We start from the raw sequence: 22,684 nt of genomic DNA, 5'->3' as shown, positions 1-22,684 counted from the left end.
TCATGCTCCCCATCCCCCATCCTGCTCCCAGCCCTGCATCACCTGCATGGAAGTCGATTCCCACAGCCAGGGAGGTCCCCGACACCGGCACAAGAGCATCCGACTTGTCGTTGGGGTCCAGGGGAATGCCCCGGATCCCCTCATGCACCGAATACAGGAGGAAGGAGCCAACACCTGTGACAGGTGCAGGGACAGTCAGACACATCGCAACACCCACAGGCTGTCCCTCCACCATGGAAAATGTGACAGGGGAGAAGCATGAGCCTGGCAGGGTTCCACAGGCCCAGCATGGACCTCCCTGGGGGCTGCAACCCCCAGGCACAGCCCGTTCCAGGGTCCTGCCCTGCTCCGGGGGGGCACGAGTGAGGCCCCTTCCCACCACCCACCACCCCCACCCCGTGCTGGCAGAGGCTCCGTGGCGCATCTGGGTCAGGGCAGCACTTGTTATTCAGCCCCTGCCCTGACCCAGATGGTGCAGAGCTCTGCCAACCCCCCCACAAAACCGCCCGGAACACTTTGCACACAAACAGCCTTTGAGAGGCCCTGGCAGTGCCCGGGGGGACAGGGGATCTGCAGAGTGAGCGCTGTGCCTGGCCCTGCTCCCGGTGAGCCAAACCCGCTGCCCACAGCGAGGGTCCCACCTCTCCCTAGGGGGGTCCCACTGTGCTGTCCCCCTCCCCTCCTCCCGTGACGCCCTCGGTGGCCGGGCAGTGCCCCACGCTCATCCGGGACAGCCCAGGCAAGGATCTTGCTGCCACCTGAGCCCACAACCCCTCCGAGCCCCTCGGTGTCCCTCTGGTCCCCAGCGTTCCCCTGCAGTGACGTGGGATGCAGAGCAGTGGGGAGGAGCAGCTGGAGCGAGGGGTCACCAAGCAGGGTGACCACAGTGGCCATGGGGTCTCGCTGCTCCGAGGGGTGGCTCAGGGAGGGGACAGGGACGGGCACACACCTTCACAGGACTGCTGCCCACTCTTGAGGCTGTAGCCCGCCGTGCACATGCAGGAGCGGGAGGTCTCCGAGGTGGGGAGGCAGAGCTGAGAGCAGTCCCCGTTGTTTTGGCTGCAGGGGTTGGTCCCAGCTGTGGCAGAGAGAAGGGGGTGAGGGGCTACGGGGGCCAGGGTGCACCCACCGGGGCTGGGGCAGCTGGGGCAGCACCCACATGAGGTGTGGATGCCCAGCACCAGCCAGCACGGACCTGGCACAAGGGCAAGGGCCAGGCTTGGGCCAGCTGTCAGGGGTGGAGCAGCCACGGAGCGGCCAAGCTGCCGCCCGGCCCCGCGGGGTCTCTGCCCCAGGACCCCACTCTGACCTTGCTGGATGCTCTCGTCGTACACCTTCATGTGCATCACCAGCGTGGTGCTGTTGCGCAGCACTGTCACCTCCGTCCCGTCCTTCTTGTTGCAGGTGCCCATCCTCTCAGAGGCCTGGTCAGCCCACCACAGCTTGTCCCCTGCGGGGAGAAGGCAGGAGCATGTGGCAGCGTTCCCCATCCCCCCTCCCACCTCAGCTGAGAGTTCAGGAAGGGCCAGGAGGCAGGGAAAGGTGTCCCCCTTTGCCAGCCCTCACCCATGATGGCCAGGGCGGTGGCCTTGCTCAGCTGGCTCCGCACGGACTCGATCACCTCCAGGTTGCTGCCGTCCAGGTCACACCTGTTGATGGTGCCGTTGCCAGAGCTGATCCAGTACAGTTTGCTCTCCGGGTAGTCGATGGCCAGGCCTGGAAAGGACGGGAATGTCATCGCGCTGGTGGCATGCAGGGACCATCACAGAGCAGGAGGTGGGATGGGATGGGATGGGATGGGATGGGACGGGATGGGATGGGATGGGATGGAGACAGTGGGCAGGTGAGGTCACGGTGACCCAGCACAGGACAGCCACCACCCCGCCGAGGAGCCAGAGTGGGGACTTGAGGCTCTGCAGGACAGCAAGGCGAGGTGGGGGACCCTGGGGGACACGGAGGGCTCCGTACCAACAGGTCCCTTCTGGTTGGTGAAGAGGAGCGTGCGGTTGCTGCCGTCCATGTTGGCCACGCTGATGTTGTCCCCATCTGTCCAGTACAGCTTCCTGCAAGGTGAGGGGCCAGTGGGTGAGGGGACACAGTGTCAGCACCCCCCTGCACCCTCCCAGCCCTGCAGAGCCCCTCGCCTGCTCGTGGCACAGCCTGGGCAACCCCACAGCCCCTTGGCCCCACCCAGGAGTGGGTCTGGGCATTGCCAAAGCCCTGGATTGGCACACGCTGGTGGGGGCACACTTGTCACAGCCTGTAAGGACACACAGCACAGCCCCATCCCCTGTCACACACCCTCCTGCATGCTGACACGCAGGGACAGCACCCGTTCTGTCCCCCATCACACGTGTGCACTGTCACACACACACCTGTGCCCGCACACACACCTGTGCCCACACACACCCCTCCTCCCCACCAGACTCACCCCCGCAGCGGGTGCACCACCAGGCAGTGGGGCTTGTCCAGCCCCTGGATCACGGCGTTCTTGAAGGAGCCGTCCAGCCGGGCCACGTTGATCTGCTTCTTGTTGGCATCATAGCTGGTCCAGAAGAGGTTTCTGGAAACCCAATCCACGGAGAGGCCGTGAGCATTGGGCAGGTCTGCAAGGCAACGGAGACGGGAGCTCGTCAGCTGTGAGGACGGGGCTGGGATGATGCTCAGATGAAGAGGAAGGGCTGATCTCAGGGAGATGAAGGCTCTGGAGGGCTGGGGGGTCCCCAGTTCCGGGAGCCCCACACCCACCTGCAGAGACGACGGTCTCCACGCCGGTGCCGTTGATGAAGGCTCTCTTGATGGTCTGGGTGCGGACATCTGACCAGTAAATGCGCTGCTCCAAAGCATCGTAGTCCACCACGGTGACGTTGTCGATGTCGGGCACGGTGAAGGAGATGATGTAGTTGTAGTAGGGGTTGTCGATGTCCACGCCCCGGATCTCCATCTGCCGCGCGTACAGCAGGAACTTCTTAAACTCTGCGGGAAGAAGAAGGGCAGCAGTGGGATCTCGGCTCTGGAGCACCTGCTCATCCCCCCGGCCCCCCAGGCAGACCCCTACCATAGCAGGTGGTGTTGTCCTTGTCCAGTTTCATGAGGTGGGGGCAGGCACAGGACAGGGTGCGGTTGTAGTTGATGAGGCAGAGGTGGGAACACGGCCCTTTGCCCCCGTTGGCTTCACAGGGATTAGGAGCTGCAAAGGGGACAGGACTCAGCGACATCCCAGCCCCTGGAGACATCCACCTGGGAAGCCCCAAGAGCTGCAGCCCCCCCAGACCCTGCCTGCCCCATCAAGGAGTTCAGACCATCACCCTCATCACCTGACCAGGCAAAGGGGCAGCCACAGCGATGACAGCAGCCCACATCCAAGTGGGTGTGGGCACAGACCAAGTGCCAGCACCACCCCCTGTGGTCCCCCCACCCTGTCCCCCCACCTGCACTCCCCCAGCCTCACCCAGGGGCTGCCGGGAGGGGTGATACACCTGCAGGTCGAAGGGCTGCGTGTTTGTCCTCTGCACCACGGTCACGTTGTGCCCCGTCCACTTGTTGGCCTTGGCCAAGGTGTTGGTGCGCCAGTCGGTCCAGTACACCTCCCCCCCGTAGAGGGTGACGGCGAAGGGGTGGGACAGGTACTCGTGTCCCCGCAGCACCTCGATGTGCCCCGTGCCGTCATATAGGGCTGAGTAGATGGCATCCGACCTGTGCCGGGGGCAGACAACGGTGAGGGAGCTGGGGAGGGGGCACCACAGGGTCTTTAACCCAACAGCAACAGCTGCTGATTTACACCAGGGATCCACGGAGGAGAAAACCCAGAGCAAGGGCTGGCACGTGTTGGAGACACAAACAGACCCCAGAGCGCGAGGGCTTCTCACTCCCAGCCCAGCACAGCGCTGCAGCGAGAGGAAGGTCCAGACTGGGAGGGACAGAGGGGGGGAGACAGAGAGAGGCGTCCTGGCCCTACCTGGCATCGATCCAGAGAATCCTCTTCTCCAGATAGTCGACCGTGAGCCCGTTGGGCCACCCCCCTGAGCCCGTCTCCTTGTGGATGGTGCGTCGGCCCGCGCCGCTCATGGAGGCGGCCTCGATGCGGGGCAGGCTGGCGTCCCAGTCCGTCCAGAACAGGATCCTGCCAGGAAGGACAGTGAGCAAGGACAGGAGCCCGTGGCCTCATTCCCCCCATGAGATCCCACAGGTGCTGGCGTGTCCCAGTGAGCGCCGTCCCCTCCTGCCTCACCCATAGCGAGGGTCCAGGGCGATGGCGCGCGGGTGCTCGATGTCCCCGGCCAGCAGCGTGGTCCGCATGGTGCCATCCAGCTTGGCCACCTCGATCTGGTCCAGGTTGCTCTCCACCCAGTAGATGTTGCCGGCGATCCAGTCCACGGCCAGTCCCTCGGGGGTGGCCAGGCCGTACTGAATCACCACCTCGAAGCTGGTCAGAGCTGTGGGGCACAGGGTGAGGGCTCAGGCTGGTGCCCCTTCCCCAGCCCACCCAGCACCACCACCCCCGAATCCTCAAGAGCTCCACCCAGCTCAGCTGGGGTTGATGGTGGGGAGACATGTCCTCCCCAAACAGGGCCTGAACCATCCCCATCCATAGTCCAAACCCCAAAAGGCTCAGCACCCCCTACCCATAGTCCAGACCCCAAAGCTCTCAGCTCCATCCATGGTCAGGCCCCAAAGGGCTCAGCATCCCCTATCCATGGTCAGGCCCCAAAGGGCTCAGCATCCCCTATCCATGGTCAGACCCCAAAGGGCTCAGCCCCCATCCCTGGTCCTGGCACTGGGCTCCTGCGGGAGCAGCACTGATGGAGGGGGGGGTCGTCTCTGTGCCCAGCTGCTGGGCTGCAATTACCAGCAGGGATGCGCTGGGAATGCTAATTAACTCCTGCATAATGAAAGCAGAACAGGATCCCTATCAGGGCTGTGAGCTTCAGCTGCCACATCACCATGGGGTGCCACAGAATCCCTGACCCCAGACCTGCCCCCCTGCTTTCCCTCCCACCAGCTCCCCCCAGCCCCGGGTTCCACACCCCCGTTCTCCAGCAGCTTTCCCCTGTAGATCTTGTCCTCCACCACGTCGGTCCAGTACAGGGAGCTCTGGTTGAGGTGGAAGTCCAGGGCGATGGTGTTGCGCAGCCCGGGCACCAGGACGCTGTAGTCACCCCGGTGCAGGTCGATGCGCCGGATCTCGTGGCGGTTGGAGAAGATGATGAATGGCTTGAAGGGGTCTGGGGGAAGGAGGGTGAGGTCAGAGGGGCAGGGACAAGGCAGGGGACAGAGCACCCAGCCCCAGCCCCGCTGCCAGCACACAGACCCCACCAGCACCCAGCCGTGTCCATCAACACAACCCCAGCTCCACGAGAGGACAAACCCCGCCTTGAGGCAGCCAGGGGGCTGCTACCAGCCCCTGGTGTCCCCCAAAACACACCCAGGCTGCGGCAGCTCTCGCCGTCGGGCTCCAGCATCCAGCCTTCGTAGCAGGAGCACTTGACATTGTACTTGTCCTGCTCGCACTTCTGGCTGCACTTGAGGTGCTTGGCACAGTAGCTCTGGATCTGGCAGGTCTTGTTATCGGCGCCCAGCTCCATGCCCAGGGGACAGGAGCACACGATGCCCTCGCCAGGGGCCACCGTGCAGTTGTGGCTGCAGCCGCCGTTGTTGAGGGAACACTGATCTGCGGGGACAGGACGAGCTCGTCACCTCCTCGTCCCACTCCCAGGTCACCCCGCGTCCCCACGTCCGGCCCCGCGCTCACCGCAGAGCTCGCCCTCGTCGGAGCCGTCGCCGCAGTCATCGGAGCCGTCGCAGAGCTTCTCGGGGGGCAGGCAGATGGAGGTGTTGTTGGCGCAGGTGTGCGAGGGGGGTTTGCACACCAGGGACTCACAGTTCTCCTCGTCGGAGTTGTCCTCGCAGTCGCTGTCCCCGTCGCAGACCCAGGCTTTGCTGATGCACCGGGCTGACAGGGAGGGGGCGGGGAGGGGGCACAGCAGAAGCAGAAGGGACATTATTCCAGGCATTTCCAGATGTTATCCCACGCAAGGGGGGTGTGGGGGTGTTTGAGAGCTCCCCAAAAATTGGACCAGAGCTGGCCCAGGCAGAATAGGTCAGGGAGGGCCTGGGCGGGGCACAGGGGGGGCATTGGGGGCTCAGAGGGTCAGCCCCAGAGCTGATGTCCCTCCACACTTGTCCCCAACCCGCCAAAGTGTGTCACAGCCCCTTCCTCAGAGAAGGGGAGAAGGGATCTGAGGATGACACCATCCATCAGGATCCTGGTTCGTGGATTGGCCGCTTGTGTTTCCCCATTACCCCGGCACCGAGGACAGCCCAGCACCCCCAGGTGGGTTCCCCTTTCCCCTGCTCTCACCCGAGTCCTTGCAGCCGAATTTGACGTTGGGGTCGCAGACGTGGGTGACCCCCTCGCAGTTCTTCTCGTCGCTGGAGTCCATGCAGTCCGTGTCACCGTCACAGCGCCAGCGCATGGGGATGCACAGCCCGTCCAGCCGGCACTGGAACTCGTCCGTGTGGCAGCCCCCGGGCGGGCGTGTGGCTGTGGGGAGGGCACCGCTCACTGCCTGCACCCCACGGAGCTGGGGGGCTCCGGGAATGGAGGGGGACCAGGCACTCAGCCAACAGGGAAAGAGCTGGAGGCACCCAGAGGCACGGGAGGGGGATCTGGGCACTGAGTGTGGGCTGAGAAGGCGGCAGAATTCCCTGCCTGGAAGCAGGGCTGCTCTGCTCGGGGCAGGGTTTGGCTCTCCGGGCGATGCCTGTGCCTGTGCTGGGGCTCACCCTGGTTGGTGCAGTTGGCGTGGGTCTCGTCGCTGTAGTCACCACAGTCGTTGTCCCCGTCACAGGTCCAGTGCACGGGGATGCAGCGCCCGCTGTTGCACTTGAACTGGTTGCTGGAGCACGAGTGGCTGCAGCCGGCCTCGTCACTGTTGTCCCCACAGTCGTTGTCTGGAGAGGGAAGGGGGGGCGGGCAGGGGGTCAGCAGGTGGCCGGCCAGAAGGGGACTGGCAGGAGGGAGGACAGCAGAGACCCCTCGCCGGGGGAAGCGGGGAACAACAGGGAGCAGACAGACCCCACTGGCAGATGGGACGCGGGGTGACAGCAGCCCCTCAGCACTGGCGGAGGGACCCCCGCCATGGGCTGGAGACCCCCGGCCCTCCCTCCCCCCGCTTGCCACAGCACCAGCAGTGCACAGAGAAAATGAAACACAGAAACTGCATAGATCAGCCATGAACCTGGGGGGCTGCAGGCGCCCGGCACCACGGGGAGCTCCACTCCAGGGGGAGCAGGGCTGGGGGACGGGCGCTCCTTTGGGGGTGCACCCATGGGGAGGGGGGCTGGGACGGCCAATTGGGGGGCTCAGATTGCCCGGAGGAAACCCCCGTGCCCGCTGTGGGCAGGGAGAGGTTTGATCTGAGGGTACCTGGATACTGGCAATGCAGCCCCTCCGCCTGCCCGGCATGGGGGGCCTGGCCTGGGGACCACCACAGGGCTCCACTGTGGATGTCCCACTCGAGACTGGTCAAGGGGATTTGCCTCCTGGTGCCTCAGGATGGGCACAAGGATGATGGCACTGATGGGGACAATGGCACTGATGGGGATGATGGCACTGACGTGGATGATGGTACTGATGGGGACAATGGCACTGGTGAGTATGATGGCATTATGGGGACAGTGGCACTGATGGGGATGGTGGCACTGATAGGGACTGTGGCACTGATAGGGACTATGACACTGATAGGGACAATGGCACTGATGGAGACAATGGCATTGATGGGGACAGTGGCACTGATGGTGACGATGGCACTGATGGAGACAATGGCATTGATGGGGACGATGGCACTGCCAGCTGCCACGTGGCCTCACCAGCAGCTCAGCTCCTGCACCTGCAGCCCTTGACCTCTCCAGGCTCCCACCAAGAGGAGCTTCCCAAGTGGCTCTGCTCGGTGAGCTGGGAGGAACAGCAGCTCCCTGGAACCTGGCACATCCCTCCTGCTGCTGGGGAGCATGGGGGACACTGCTGGAGAGGCACAGGGCCATGGCTGGAGAGGATGGGGTCATTGCCAGAGGCACAGGGCCATGGCTGGAGAGGATAAGGGCATTGCCAGAGGCACAGAGCCATGGCTGGAGAGGCTTGGGGCATCACCAGAGGCACCAGGGGCATTGCTGGAGGCACAGGGCCATGGCTGGAGGATGAGGGCATTGCCAGAGACACAGGGGGCATTGCTGGAGGCACCAGGGCCATGGCTGGAGAGGCTTGGGGCATCACCAGAGGCACCAGGGGCATCACCAGAGGCACAGGAGGCAGTGCCAGAGAGGATGGGGGGCATTGCCAGTGTCCGGAGCAGCAGCCCCTGGGGCTCACAGCCCCTCTGGTGGGGGCAGGTCTGGGGGCTCAGGGGGCCAGGTGGGGGTCTGGTGCATGTTGATCTATGCACTAACCGGTAGGCTTTGGACAGTTCTTTTCGTCAGAGCCATCCCCACAATCTTTTTCTGAAACACAGAACCACCAGACAGGAGCGTGGGCACGGTGACAAACACAACACGCCACGGTGACAAACACGGCACACGCACAGCGGGCGGCACAGAGACACCGGGACGTGGACACGGACACGGACACGGACACACAGAGGCACCGGGCAGCCCGGGAGGCGAGACCAGAAGCAGCGCAGGGTGCTGGGGGAGCGGGGGGCAGCCAGGATGGGGGGACCCTCATGGTGCTGCAGCTCCTGCCCTGAGCACCTGGCGAGGCTCGGGGCTGCACAAGGGGCTCCACGCCATGGCCTGGCTGCCACGGTGGGGGATCCCAGGAGAATGGACCAGCCCTTGGCAGGGCCAGCTCCAAGGGAGCTCAGGAAGACTTCAGGGAGAGTCCGGCACCCACAGCTCTGCTCAGCCAGGCACCAGTGTCTCGCCTGCTCTGAAGCCACTAATTATTCCTAACAAGGCAGAGCGGCTCAAAGACTGAAATAAACTTGTGGGAAAGGAAAGGAAAGCAACCTTGGGGCAAAGGCTCTGTCCCAGGCCTGGCCCTGGAAAGATCTGAGGGCCGATGGGAGCTGGCTGGGAGAGCTCTCCTGCCTTGCCTGGGGCCGCGGGACCTGGATCAGCCCTGCCGGCATCTCTGGCCATGCTACGCTTGGTTCCAGCACCAGGGCAGAGTTTGGAAACTTTGGAAAGGATGCCAAGGTCTGGAACAATCCCTGCCAGGTTATTCCTGTGGCACTCCCTGCCCCAGCACAGCCAAGGGAAATACGGGGCTGGGGGCTGCGGGATGGGCTCAGCTTTGGCTCACGCCCGCTCCCTTTGGGGCTTGGGCTCTGCCCTTCAGCACATGCTGAGAACTGGCCCAAATTGCCAAAATGGGGTCCCTGCCAGGCTGCACCCCCGCCTCGGGTCTCGCCGTCCCCTCGGGAGCACGGCGGGGCCGGGTCCTCACCGTTGTCACAGCGCCAGTTGATGTTGATGCAGCGCCCATTGTTGCAGGTGAACTGCGTCAGGGGGAAGCAGGTCGGGTAGGCTGCAGAGGAGGCAGAGGCACCGTCAGCATGGGGGACACCCCATGTCCACCCCAACAGCCCTGTGGAGCACCCCAGTGCCCCCAGTGCTCCCAGTCCCGGCTCACCACATGAGGCGGACTCGTCGGAGCGGTCCCCACAGTCATCGTCCAGGTCACACGTCCAGGAGATGGGGATGCAGCGGCCGCTGGCGCAGGAGAACTGGTTGGGGGAGCAGGTCCGGGCTGGCCAGGAGGAACAGATGGAGTGTTAGTGGCCCTTGTTTTGTCAGGGGAAGGTGGGGAACAACCCCCGGGCTCCTGCGAGGCCCAGGTGCGAAGCTGAAGTGCAGGCACATGCGAGACCCCAAACCTCAGGCTGCAGCCAAGGTGGGTGCAGGCCCATGCGAGACCCCAAAACCTCAGGCTGTGGCTCAGCACAGGCTCTCCCGCGACTCCCTGAGGACGAGGCAGGGTCCTCACCCGAGCAGGTGGAGTTGGACTCGTCCTCGTTGTTCCCGCAGTCGTTGTCCCCGTCGCAGAGCCAGCGGTTGGGGATGCAGCGGTTGTTCTTGCACTTGAAGCGGTCTGAAGGGCAGGTGTGCTGGTCTGCGGGGAGAAAACACACTCAGGACCTGCCCCTCATCCCAGCCCATCCCTCCTCTACATCTAACGAAGAGAAAAACCGGGACAGAAAAGGGCTGGAGCCTTAAACTTAGGATCAGAATCTCAATCAACATCGTCCTCCTATACCCCCTCCTCTCCTCGAGCTGGAGAGGGGACAGAGGGCTCCTGGCTGTCTGACCTTGCCCCAACCCTGCCCCCACATCTGGGGGAGCCTCAGCCCCAATCCCAGCGCGCAGGAGGGGTCACGCACGGCAGAGCTCGGGGGCTTCGTCGCTGTTGTCCAGGCAGTCGTTGTCCCCGTCGCACTTCCAGCGCTCCTGGATGCAGCGGTTGTTCTTGCAGGCGAACTCCCCGGGCTGGCACTGCGGCGGGGGGATGTACGATGGGTTGGCTGCCAAGGAGAAAGCACAGGCAGGATTTTATCCAGGTGACCAAGCGCAGCTTCCCTTGGGAAAAGGGGGTCCCCACGAGGATCCCAGCCTACCCTGGCAGGTGACAGAGTCCGGCCCCAGGATCTGGTCCTCGGCACAGGCGCACTGGCGGCCCCGGGGGGTGGCCAGGCACAGGCTGCTGCAGCCCCCGTTGTTGACACGGCATTTGTTGGAGCCCACTGTGGAGGCAAAAGGGTGAGGAGATGGCACCTCAGTGCCCAGGGGCCGCTGCAGACCCAGGGGGGTGCTGGGTGCCTCCGGCCCCCTGGCCTCCCACAGTTGGAAGCCAGCTGGAGACCCCAGGGCAGGCCATGGGGACCCCTCAGGGGACACAGAGCCTGATGGAATCAGGGTGGAAAAAAGAGGGGAAGGCCGGAAGGGCAAGGCACGAGCAACAGGAAAGCAAAACAAGGAGCACGGGGATGGCTGGAAGGAAGCAAAACCGGGTGGGGGGCTGCTTAGGCAGCTCAGACTCACCCCCCAGCCCCACCCCTCCAACCCCAGCCCCCCGCGCCCTCGCACCTTGCTGCTGCTGCGCGTCGTACATGCGGATCTCGAAGATGGGCGGGCGCTCGTTGCGGAGCAGGCTCACGGCCTTGGAGGCCTGGTCCAGCCGGTAGATGCTGCCGCTGCGGTACTCGGTCCAGAACAGGAAGTTGCTGTAGTGGCACAGCCCGAAGGCGTGGTTCAGCTCCGGGCCCTCGTACACGATCTGGGGAGGCGGAGAGGCTCCGTTAGCTGGGATGGGCACTCGGAGACACGGACAGGGTGATGGAAGGGGAGAGGAGAGAGGCCGCAGCTCGGCTGCCCCAGCGCTGTGGGTGGTCAGTGTCCCAGGGCCACGGGACCCCCACTCGCCTTCCGCTCGGTGCCGTTGAGATAAACCATCTCGATGCGGTCGTAGAAAGCATCCACCCAGTACAGGATCTTGGCCGGGATGTCCAGGCTCAGCCCGTTGGGCCACAGGACGGTCTTGGAGGTGATGAAGATGTTGCGGTTGGAACCATCCATCCAGGCCCTCTCAATCTTGCCCCTCTTGCTGTCCTTGGGATCCTCCTCCCAGTCCGTCCAGTACATCCACCTGCCACGGACACTAAGCTGAGCCCTGGCCTGGCCACCACAAGACCCAACCACATCCCGGTGGCCGTGGCCCCACCAGCCAGCCCTGCCCACCCGGGCACCCGCACCCGTTCAGGGGGTCCACCACGATGGCGCGGGGGTGCGTCATCTTCCCCTCGATCAGCGTCTTCCGCGTCTGGGCGGCCTTTTCCAGCCGTGCCACGCTGATGGTCTTCTTGGGGCCGTCGTCTGTCCAGTACAGGTTGTTCCCCATCCAGTCCACGGCGATCCCTTCCACGTTGTGGATGCCTTTGGGGGAAAAGCGGAGCGGGTTCATCACCGGCAAGGAGGTGAAAAGAGGAAGCAACAGCCCCGACTGGTGCCTGATCCCGACCCAAACCGATTGGGATGACGGACACAGGGGCACAAGCCCGGCCCCCCAGCCACGCACCGTCCTTCAGGATGGTCTCCCGCTCCGTGCCGTCAATCTTCTGGCGCCCGATGAGGTAGCTGGTGGTGTCAGCGAAGTAGATGAAGCCGGTCTCAGCGTGGAAGTCCAGAGCCCGGGGGTTCATGAGGTTCTCGATGGGGATCATGTGCTCATCTGGCACCTTGGCGCCCATGTCCATCCCGCGGATGATGCCAGGACGTCCCTTCCCATACACCAGGAACAGCTCGTGCTCAGGCTCTGTGGAGACACAGGGACAGCCATGGCCACCAGCCGGGCCGGGGCAGTGCCATGGGGATGGCACGTGGCACCGGGGCTGTTGTGGGGTCAGAGAACACAGAGCCCATGGCTCCAGCCCCTCGCCCCCCGTATTCCCCCCAGGAAGGCCAGCACTCACTTTTGCAGGACTTCCCGTCGCTGCCCAGACTGAACCCGGAGCGGCAGCGGCAAGTCCGGCTCTTGTGGCTGTTCCCAAGCAGGCAGATGTCCGAGCAGCCTCCCGGCTTCCCAAACTGATCTGGTTCGCAGGCATGGCTCCGAACTGCAACACAGAGAGGGGCTGCAGTGCCTGGGGGCACCGGAGCAGCACTGGGAGCACAGTGGGGGGACAGGGACACGGGGCTGCAGCGCCTGGGGGCACCGGAGTGGCACTGGGAGCACGGGGCGGGGACAGGGACACGGGGCTGCAGCGCCTGGGGGCATCAGAGCGGCACTGGGAGCACAGTGGGGGGGACAGGGACACGGGGCTGCAGCGCCTGGGGGCATCAGAGCGGCACCAGGAGCACGGGGCAGGGACAGGGACACGGGGCTGCAGCCTCCAGGGGCATCAGAGCGGCATCGGGAGCACGGGCGGGACAGGGACACAGGGATGTGGGGATGCTCTCATGGGTCCTCCCTGGGTTTTAGGGGGATCATTCCTCCTGGGAGCTCCTGGCCAGTCAGAGAAGGGCTGAGCACTGCACAGGACAGGGCAGAGGTGGGAAAGGATTTTCCCATGGGAAGGATCCCCAGGGAGAAGCCAGCATGTCCCAGCACAGCACCACAGCCACAGGGCCACGCTGCCCCATCCTGCTGCACCGGCGGGACAAGCCCCGGAGCGGGGACAGCCAGCACCACCCGGAGAGCCCCTTAATCACACTCCTTCCCCGCTCAGAAATCTCCTGATTAATTTTATATTCTGGAAAATGCCGAGCAGGCTGCAGACACTAAGAGGATTTTAAAGGAGTAAATTGATTAACTGCAGGAAGGTGCTGGTGGCGGTGGAGCGGGCAGGCAGGGATGGATGCAGGGAGGGGTCGGCGCAGCACCGGAGCCTTTCAACTCCCTGGAAATCCCTTGGTGCTTGGGAGCACTGGGGTGAACATGCTGGCAGTGGGGACAGAGAGTGGGACCATTAATATTTTAGGATGCCACATCTGCTCTGCACTCTCCATGATCCATCAGCCGTGTAGCGCAGCGCTCACAGGAGGAGCTGCAGCGAGAGCAGGAAAGGGGGGCACCCCAGGGTGTTCAGCAGCCCCCAGTGACCTGGAGAGTAGGAATTCCCGAATCCTTGAGGTTGGAAAAGACCTCCAAGATCATCCAGTCCAACCTGTGACCAATCCCCACCTTGTCAACCCAACCAGAGCACCACATCCAGTCATTCCTTGGACACCCCCAGCGATGGGGACTCCACCACCTCCTTGGGCAGCCCCTTCCAAAGCCTGACCACCCTTTCCATGGCAAAATTCTTCCTGAAATCCCACCCAAGCCCTTCACTGAGGAACCAGGGAGCTGTTACTCCCAAGTCGGGGTCCCACCTGTGGGCTGGCGCCGCTGGTGGTAGATGTGCAGCGCTCCGCCCTTGTCCACCCGTGTCACCACCTGGTACTCGGTGCTGTTGAAGCGGTTGACGCGGATGACGCTGGTTTTCTGCTGGGCGTTGGCGTTGTCAGAGTTGGTGGCGTACAGGTAGTTCTCAAAGACCGTCAGCCCGTACAGGTGTTCGATCTGGAAGGGTGTCCACAAGGATTTAGGAGTTGTGAGAGCCGGGCTCCGCAACGCACAAAACCCCTGGTCCCACCCCGTGGCTCTTGTCCATCAGTGTGGTCTTGTCCACCACTGGCACAAGATGACCCTCGGCAGGACCATGCCCAGTGCTCAGCGTGTTCTTACTGGCCCAGTAAAGCCACAACTGCAGACCAGTGGCACCCAGGACACGAGCTCCGACACCAGTCCTCTCCCTTGACCCCACCCTGCCCCAAACCTGCTCACCAGGATGCCCTGGATGATGGTGTGCCTGTTCTTGCCCTCATAGTCCACCACCTCGATGTAGTCCAGGTAGGCATCAGCCCAGTACACCAGCCGGTTCACCAGGTCCAGGGTGATGCCGTGTGGGAAGACGATCTTGCTGTCCACCAGCTTGGTGCGGTTCTGCCCGTCCATGTCACAGCGCTCCACCTTGGGGATCTGCCCGTAGTCAGTGAAGAACACCTTGCTGTGAGAGAAGAGCAGAGGAGCGAGCTCAGAGCCGGGGTGGCACTTTCACCCCTGGCAGAGGGAGGATACGGATGTGTGAATCCCCGCAGGGACGGCTGGGGGCTGGCACAGAGCACCCGGGAGCATCAGATGTGTTGGTGTCACCGGAGGAGGCCCACGTGAGGTTGTAGATGTTAAAACACAACCTGAGGCAGCTGCCTGTGCATCCCAGAGCTCCCGGCACGGTGCTTCCCAGCACAGCACAGCAGAGCCAGGGATGAGCATCACCACCACAGAGCCCAAGGGACTTAACTCAGTCACCTGTGGGGCTTGTCTGCACCAGCCCTGCTCAAGCTTGGAGTCTCTCTCCAGGATCCTCTGTGATATTTGTTTGTTTACATTAAATACTCCCAATTTTCTGCTCAATAACACCAGCTTTTTCCATCCGAGCCAGGAGGGAAGTGCCCATCAGGAAAGCAGCTGGTGAGGGGGGAGTTTTCCTCTTGACTGGTTACTCTGCTCTGCCCACCATGGCCTCGGCCACAGCAGCTCGCAGCTCCCGGGGCCTGGCAGCTGCCAGGTGTGCCCTGAGCTGCTCCCATGATTCAGCATCCTGGCATCCCCATCCTCGGGGCTGTGCAGAAGGCAGCGGCTGGACCCACAGGCACCAGGGAGCTGCTCCGGCCACGCACGGAGCCGACTGCTTCGGCTCCCAAAAGCTGGAGCAAAGCTGTGACCACGCTGTGTGGCACGAGCTGGAAGCAGCAGCTTATCCCAGAGCTGGGCCAGGTGTGTCCCGCAGGACTGAGCCCTGCAGAGCTGGTGGGAAGCATCCCTGCAGAGAGGGCTCACAGAGACACAGGAAACTCCCCACCCCAGAGGGACAGGCCACCCTTGCCAACTGTCCCCAAGGGCAGTGAATTCCCAGGACTCACCCCATGGCCGGGTCCAGCGCAATTCCCTTGGGATTGTACAGCTCCAGGTCCAGCAGTGTGACGCAGGTGTCCCCATTCTTGTTGCAGACGAAGATCCTGTCATCGATGTCATCCACGAAGTAGAAGTTGCCCGTGAGCCAGTCGATGGCCATCTGCTCCACATCTGGGCCGGGAGAGGAGGGAGTGAGGTGAGGCAGGGAGGGACAGAGCCAGGAGCCCCCCAGGATCACACCAACACAGCCAAGGAACGAAGCCGTGGGAGCCACGAGGGCAGCGGGACCTGCACCCGTACCAGGGATCTGCCCTGGTCACCCTGCATGGAGCCACAGGGCACCCACGGCACCCACGGCACCCACAGCACCCACGGCACCCCATCCCCTGCTCCCCAGGGACACGGGACCTGCTGCCCCCAGACAAGCCAGAAACATCGCACACAACCGGGAAAGCATCTGGTGTGAACACCGCGAGAGCATCCCGCATTATCCTGCAGAAACACTGGGAATTCATCCCGCAGAAACACCGGGAATTATCCTGCAGAAATACTGGGAATTATCCACAGAAATACTGGGAATTATCCTGCAGAAACACTGGGAATTATCCTGCAGAAATACTGGGAATTCATCCCGCAGAAATACTGGGAATTATCCTGCAGAAACACTGGGAATTATCCTGCAGAAATACTGGGAATTCATCCCGCAGAAATACTGGGAATTATCCTGCAGAAACACTGGGAATTATCCTGCAGAAACACTGGGAATTCATCCCACAGAAATACTGGGAATTATCCTGCAGAAACACTAAGAATTATCCTGCAGAAACATTGGGAATTTTCCTGCAGAAACACTGGGAATTATCCTGAAGAAACACTGGGAATCCATCCCGCAGAAATACTGGGAATTATCCTGCAGAAACACTGGGAATCCATCCCGCAGGAATACCAGCGGAGCAGGGGGAAGCTCTGCAAGGTGGGTGCTGGAGGAGGGAGCGGGCAGCAGGGAAGGGGCTCCAACAGCGGCACCGGGATGGGACACGGGGGGCCGCGGGCAGATCCCGCTGGGCGAGGTGGGAGCAGAGCTAATCCGGAGCTGCGGGGACACCCCGGGGGCCGGAGCAGGTGAGGGACAGCACCTGGCACGCAGCGTGTGAGTATTTAATTAAACCACTGAAAGCCTGTTAAATCGGATAAACCCAGCGTACCCGAATTCCTGCCTCGCCACCGGCTCAGTGCTCAGCGCTGCCCAGCCCCTCCTGCGCCCACCAGGCCAGAGGCCGGGCTGAGGGGCTGCAGCTCCTGGGGATCCCAAGTGCTCTGGGGAGCTGTCCTTTGGATGATTGCCCCTCCGAGACCCCAGCATTGCAGCACCACAGCCAGCACGGGCAGGGCGGATCAGGGACAGGGGCACAGCAGCCCTGGTCAGAAGGACCCAGAGGTCAGAGGGACCTAGAGAGCCCTGGAGGAAGGAGCAGGGATGGGGCACAGCAGCCCCCCAGTCCCAGCACCCCGAGGTCGGTGAGACCCAGAGAGCCCCAGAGGAGCAGGGATGGGGCACAGCAGCCCCCCAGCCTGAGCACCCCGAGGTCAGCAGGACCCAGACGGCCGCAGAGGAGCAGGGCCAGACACCACTGAATTATTAACCAACGCAGGGAGGGAAAACATGAATCAAGCCAGGAGGTTTTGCAATGCCCCCCCGCTCCCCCTGCTCTCCCCGGCGATGCCGAGTCCATCCGCACTGCCGGGCTGGGATGAGGCCATGGGGATGAGCACGCAGAGAGTTCGGGGTGCACAAACCCCAATTCCCAGTGTCTGAGTTATCCGGGCCAGCTCACCCAGCCCTTCGTGTCCGGGCCGTGGCCCTGGGGACGGGGATGGGGACACGCAGCCGGCGGTGATGCCGACAGTGACCCCCCCTCCGGAAGGGTGAGGCCACGGCGCCCGCAGCCACCACCCGGCGTGAGGCAGCTCGTAAAAACAAGTGGAAACAGCCCGAGCCAAGGAATGAGCATCAACCCCAAACCCAGGCCGGCGCAGGGCTCCCACCACGCTGCCCAACGTGCCGGGGCTGGCACAGGGCTCATGGGGCTCCTGCTCCAGCCAGGATCCCCCTATCCCAGCTCCTGGGGCGACAGAGGGGTTTGTGACGAGCAAAAACCATCTAAAAATGTACACTGGGGTGCCAAGGGCCACGTTCTGCCCCCGAGACGGGGCTGCCGGAACCCTGCTGTCACAACCAGCACCCACCGCCCTCCCCTGCTCCCCCCCAGCATCCCCAAACCTCCCCTGCTCCCCCCCCCCAGCAACCCCAAACCCCCCCTCTGACGCGGGGAGGGGGTGGCAGGGCCCTGCCGGGGCGAGAAACACTTCAGCGAAGGGATGTGCAAGAATTCCCCAAAAAAAGCAGGTCTTGGCTGGCGCCTGCGTGGCTGAGTCAGAGTCACAGGACCGGGGGAGCGATCCAAGCAGGGGCGGGTGGGGAGCGTTGGCAGGACGGGCTCAGGGGCCCTCGCCCCCCACCCGAGGCTGCAGACCCCCGGATTGTCCTCCTCGAGGGGGTCCAACCATCTCCGCCCCATCGCCAGCGCCCCTTTCCCGTCGCTCTCCCGCATCCCTCCGAGCTGGAGCTGAGTCCAGCCCAACACTCAAAAGAGGAATCCAAAGGGAAAATGGCCAAAACGAGCCACAGACTTCCAGCCCCACACTCCCCTCACACCCATCCTGCCACAGCCGCCTCTTCCCAGGGGAGCCGGGGGTCCTGGTCCAGCCGGGGGTCTCCGGACAGGCCCCAGCTCCGGGCAGAGCAGCCCAGGGCCGGGGGCTGGGGGTGACGCAAGCACTTGCTCCTCTCCCAGGCTGTATTTTTGCAGCTGGAAAGCATTACCCTCCTCAAAGGCTTTTGTTTTCCAGCTTTGCTCCTTCTTTCTGTGCTCACCATGCTCCCCTCTCCTTCGCAGGAATCACTTTGTATTTTTTTTATCATCATCATCATCATTGTTATTTTCATCATCATCACTATTATTATTATTATTATTTTCAGCTCTTCCTTGTAGCCTCAGCTAAACCTGGATTTCCTCTTGAACTTTTGGTGGAAGCTAATTTAGAAAACATCTATTTTTAACCCCCTGGCGCTGGCCTGCAGAAACCTTACCCCCCCCTCCTTCCCAATCTTTGGAGAGGGGGGGAGTGGGGGGCAAAGAGTCTCCCCCCTGCATCCCCCCACCCAAAATGGGAGCCTGGGGACAGTGCCATGGTGAAGACACACCTTGGACCCATCTGAGGGGACCGGCAGGGATGAACTTGTCCCCTGGAGGGGTTGTGCCACGATTCCATGGCAGAATCCAGAGGGCACAGACCAACCCCCCCATCACTCCTGCAGCCCCCCGCGGGTGCCTCTCCCCACCAATTCCTATCTTGGAATCAATCCTCCTCCTTGCTCAACCTCGGCGGGGCCGTTGCGGGCGATTGCGACACGCCGAGCTCATTTCCCAAGATTTATTTATTTGAGAGTGTTTGGAAGGGAGCTGGTGGGGGCAGAGAGCAGGGAATGTCGGCTTCCCAAGGCTCTTCCTGGGAGAGGCGGCCAAAAAACCTCACGGGGATGGGGTCCACGCTGGCAGCCCCACTCGGGGGGGGAGGGCAGATGGAGGAGGACGGAGGACGAAGGAGCACCGAGAACTTCAAAGTTGCTCAACACGGGCGGGTTGGCAACTTCAGCAAACCCCAAAACCCACCCGCACAGATGTTTCCTGGTTTCACACCCGCCACAGCCTGAGTGATCCCGGCTGAGAGCCGTTCCTGAGGTCCCCGCCACAAAATCCTGTGTGTCATGCTGAGCTTGGATTTTCCCTTTTCACAGAATCCTGGAATGCTTTGGGTCAGAAGGGACCTTAGAGCTCATCCCATCCCAGCCCCTGCCATGGGCAGGGACACCTTTCACCATCCCAGGGTGCTCCAAGCCCTGTCCAGGCTGGCCTTGGACACTTCCAGGGATCCAGGGGCAGCCCCAGCTTCTCTGGGCACCCTGTGCCAGGGCCTGCCCACCCTCCCAGGGAGGAATTCCCTCCCAGTATCCCACCTAACCCTGCGCTGTGTCAGTGGGAAGTCATTCCCTGTGTCCTGTCCCTCCATCCCTTGTCCCAAGTCCCTCTCAGCTCTCCTGGAGTCCCTTCATGCATTGGAAGAGGCTCTGAGCTCTCCCTGGACCCTTCCCTTCTCCAGGTGAACACCCCCAGCTCTCCCAGCCTGGCTCCACGGCAGAGGTTGCTCCAAGCTCTCAGAGCAGCTCCGTGGCCTCCTCTGGCCACATCCTTCTGCCGGGATCCCAGAGCTCCAGGTGGCCACTCAAAGAACTCCTTGACACAAGTGGGTCACCGACCCCACATTTCCCACTGGCGCCGCAGCCCGAGGTTCTCCCTCCCTTAACCCGAGCCGCCCGATTTCCCCCGCTCGCAGCGAGGCACTGCAGGGCTGTGGGTTTTTTGGGGAAGGAGCTTTGCTGACCCAGCACATAACTTTGCTCTGCATGAATCAGTTGCTGTGCAGTCTGCAAACACATCAATTGTGGCCTGACAGGAGGAGGAAGGAAACACACAATCTTCCCTCGGATTTAAACCAGGGATTTCGACAGTCCCCAAACAGCTGCGAGGGCAACGCAGCCACTTAGCAGCTCCTCCAGACTCCTGCACAGTTGAGCGAGGAAGAGGAGAAACCCCCTATAGCCACAGAGATCCAACAAGCTTGGCAAAAAATCCCTGAATTCCAGAATCCCTGAGGTTGGAAAAACCCTCCAGGACCATCGAGTCCAACCCGTGGCCAACCCCCACCAGAGCCCTGAGTGCCACGTCCAGTCATTCCTTGGACACCTCCAGGGATGGGCACTCCACCACCTCCCTCGCAGCCCCTTCCAATGCCTGACAACCCTTCCCATGGAAAAATTCCTCCTGGAATGTGTGGACGTGGCACTTGGGGACACGTTTCAGCGATGACCTGGTGGCGCTGGGTTCATGGTTGGACTCGAGGGTCTTAGAGGGCTTTTCCATAATTATTAACGGAATTAATAATTCCGTGATTCCAAGTCTGGCAGAAACTCCACTTCCCAGCTACCCCTCCAGGGAGCACTCCCAGGACAGCAGGACTGGGATGGTGGCCAGGAGAGGTCCCAGCTTTGCTTGAAGCAGCCGGAGACATCGCTGGGCACGGAGCTCCGACACCAAATCCTTGTTCCCGTTCTGCTGAGGAGCACTTTCCCCCTTGCCCCAGCACATGGAATGGAGAACAGAGATGGACCAACCTCCACCGCTAACATCTGGCTTGAGATAAAGAATAATAAAGAAATAAAGAATAAATAAAGAATATTTATGTCTGATAAACACACATCTACAGCAACAGCCAGTTCTTGCTTCCCCACAATGAACAAGCCCTGACATGAACCCCAAGTGCCTCAGGAGGCCTCATGGGGTCCGTGGCCCAAGCAACACCACACCAGAGCTGCCCATCCACACCGCATCCCACAGAGATCCCACCCGGAGAGCAGCGGGCGCTGCGTCCCCCGCTCCCGGCACAACCCACCCCGCGGGGCAAGGAGGGGCCGTGGCCAACTTGCCACCCAGTGAGATGCCCGGGCGGCTGCCCCACGAGCCCCCCGGAGCTGCCGGCACACGGCCTGGGCGGAAAAACAGCTTGGAAAAGTCGCCGAAATGTTTCGGCTCAGAAACGCCGGCGGCGCAGGAACGGAGGCTCGTCAGGAATGCGATCCCCAGGGCCGCTCGAACACATCGGTTTCCCACTTTCCTTTTTATAGGGAATGATCCGTTTGATACATTTACATAATACCATAATCTGGAGGAATTTCTGTCTCTTCCCTCCACAGACATCCTCTCCCCGGGAGAACAAGCCCGTCTCTGTGAGGGCACCGCGCTCTGTGGATAAACACTGCTCCTGGGGACAATTTTCCTTAATTAGAAGTATGTTAACAGCACGGGCACAAAGACAAACTCCCGCCCCGAAGGGCGCCGGACGGCCGGACAGACACCCCGTGCCCCCGAGGGTCCAGCACAGCCCCCCTGCTCCCAGGAACAGCCAACTCCTTGTGTCCGAGCCAGGCAGGAGGGGACGGCGGAGAGGACGGCCACCACCACACACGGCCACTGCCGTCACGTCAGCCTCGTTCCCTCAGCAAACCAGGCTCGAAAATAAATAAATTCACCGCCCTCTCTGCTAAGATGTTTCGCTGCGAGGAGGAACCGCTGGGTGGAAGCCGGTGGCCCACGGCCAGGATGTCTGACTCGGCGCTGGGATGGATCCCTGGGGCTCTGCGAGAGCTCACGCCCGCCCTGCGCAAGCCAAACGTTCCTCGGGGGCAACGCGGCCCCCCCCGGGGCTGTGCAGCCCCCACAGAGGGACATCCCAGCCCGATGAGTGGCAGATGCTGGAGCACTGCCCTTCTCCAGGGAGCTCTGGGACCCCCAGCCCATGTGGTCTCTGTGCCTCAGACCCCCGGTGCAGCACCAGGGCTGCATCTGAAGGGGAACTGTGTCCAAGTGGTCACTGGCTCCTCTCCAGCTCCCCAGTGACACCGTCTCCAGCTCCCCGGGGTGGGGACACCCCAAACTTTCACTCCTCCCCATGTCCTGGCTCAACCCCGCAGCATCCCTGCAGAGCCTGGCTGAGGCACCGGAGGTGGGAAGAGCAGGAACAGGGATGGAACGAGCTCCAGGCTGCGTGGAGGGCAGCCAAGGGACCGCTAATTACTTGGCCTTAATGAGACCATTCCATGGGCACAAATATTCCGTAGAGGCCGAGGGAGGGATGGGGCGCTTGGCTTCCTTCTGGGTGAGAGGAGAGAGACACAGGCTCGACAGGAACCCAGGGAGCACCACTGGGGTGATCCGGGGGGAGGGGGGATGAGAAAGCAGAAATGGGGCCAGCGTGGGCAGGGAGGGTCCTGCAGGGTTCCCGCAGAGAGCCTGGCACGAGGCAGCACGGGATGGACACACAGAGGTGTGCAGGGACAGACAGAGGTGTGCAGGGACAGACAGATGAGTGCTGGGACACACAGATGAGTGCTGGGACACACAGATGAGTGCTGGGACAGACAGATGGGTGCTGGGACAGACAGATATGAGCAGGGACAGACAGATATGAGCAGGGACAGACAGATGGGCGCCGGGACAGACGGAGGTGTGTGCAGGGACAGACAGAGGTGTGTGCAGGGACAGACAGATGGGTGCA

At 62.4% G+C, this 22,684-nt stretch overlaps 1 protein-coding gene across 3 annotated transcripts in view; it reads right to left on the bottom strand.

Moving 5' to 3' along the window:
- Positions 1-15,650, bottom strand: part of LOC121672129 (low-density lipoprotein receptor-related protein 1) — a 30,791-nt gene extending 15,141 nt beyond the window's left edge. For 2 of the 3 annotated variants that reach the window (XM_042044648.1, XM_042044649.1), the window contains exons 1-30: positions 15,460-15,650; positions 14,321-14,543; positions 13,867-14,056; positions 12,465-12,608; positions 12,071-12,307; positions 11,748-11,928; positions 11,419-11,641; positions 11,083-11,272; positions 10,614-10,739; positions 10,380-10,520; positions 9,986-10,111; positions 9,632-9,748; positions 9,446-9,526; positions 8,449-8,499; positions 6,787-6,954; positions 6,362-6,544; positions 5,753-5,953; positions 5,426-5,671; positions 5,028-5,225; positions 4,232-4,436; positions 3,959-4,123; positions 3,452-3,696; positions 3,059-3,190; positions 2,749-2,976; positions 2,432-2,606; positions 1,969-2,063; positions 1,567-1,716; positions 1,310-1,450; positions 950-1,078; positions 43-174 (exon numbers count right to left, since the gene is read on the bottom strand). In XM_042044648.1, the coding sequence (XP_041900582.1) occupies positions 43-174; positions 950-1,078; positions 1,310-1,450; positions 1,567-1,716; positions 1,969-2,063; positions 2,432-2,606; positions 2,749-2,976; positions 3,059-3,190; positions 3,452-3,696; positions 3,959-4,123; positions 4,232-4,436; positions 5,028-5,225; positions 5,426-5,671; positions 5,753-5,953; positions 6,362-6,544; positions 6,787-6,954; positions 8,449-8,499; positions 9,446-9,526; positions 9,632-9,748; positions 9,986-10,111; positions 10,380-10,520; positions 10,614-10,739; positions 11,083-11,272; positions 11,419-11,641; positions 11,748-11,928; positions 12,071-12,307; positions 12,465-12,608; positions 13,867-14,056; positions 14,321-14,543; positions 15,460-15,611 (4,975 nt within the window). In that variant the 5' untranslated portion in view covers positions 15,612-15,650. The remainder of the gene's footprint in view (positions 1-42; positions 175-949; positions 1,079-1,309; positions 1,451-1,566; positions 1,717-1,968; positions 2,064-2,431; positions 2,607-2,748; positions 2,977-3,058; positions 3,191-3,451; positions 3,697-3,958; positions 4,124-4,231; positions 4,437-5,027; positions 5,226-5,425; positions 5,672-5,752; positions 5,954-6,361; positions 6,545-6,786; positions 6,955-8,448; positions 8,500-9,445; positions 9,527-9,631; positions 9,749-9,985; positions 10,112-10,379; positions 10,521-10,613; positions 10,740-11,082; positions 11,273-11,418; positions 11,642-11,747; positions 11,929-12,070; positions 12,308-12,464; positions 12,609-13,866; positions 14,057-14,320; positions 14,544-15,459) is intronic. The other variant, XM_042044650.1, reaches the window with a different exon arrangement.
- Between the last annotated feature and the right edge of the window lie 7,034 nt (positions 15,651-22,684).

This window comes from Corvus kubaryi, unplaced genomic scaffold, assembly GCF_017639235.1.
Source record: "Corvus kubaryi isolate FWS band 111438036 unplaced genomic scaffold, C.kubaryi_AGA036_p1.0 37955, whole genome shotgun sequence".
Classification (NCBI taxonomy): domain Eukaryota; kingdom Metazoa; phylum Chordata; class Aves; order Passeriformes; family Corvidae; genus Corvus; species Corvus kubaryi.
This window is presented reverse-complemented; position numbering and strand designations above follow the sequence as displayed.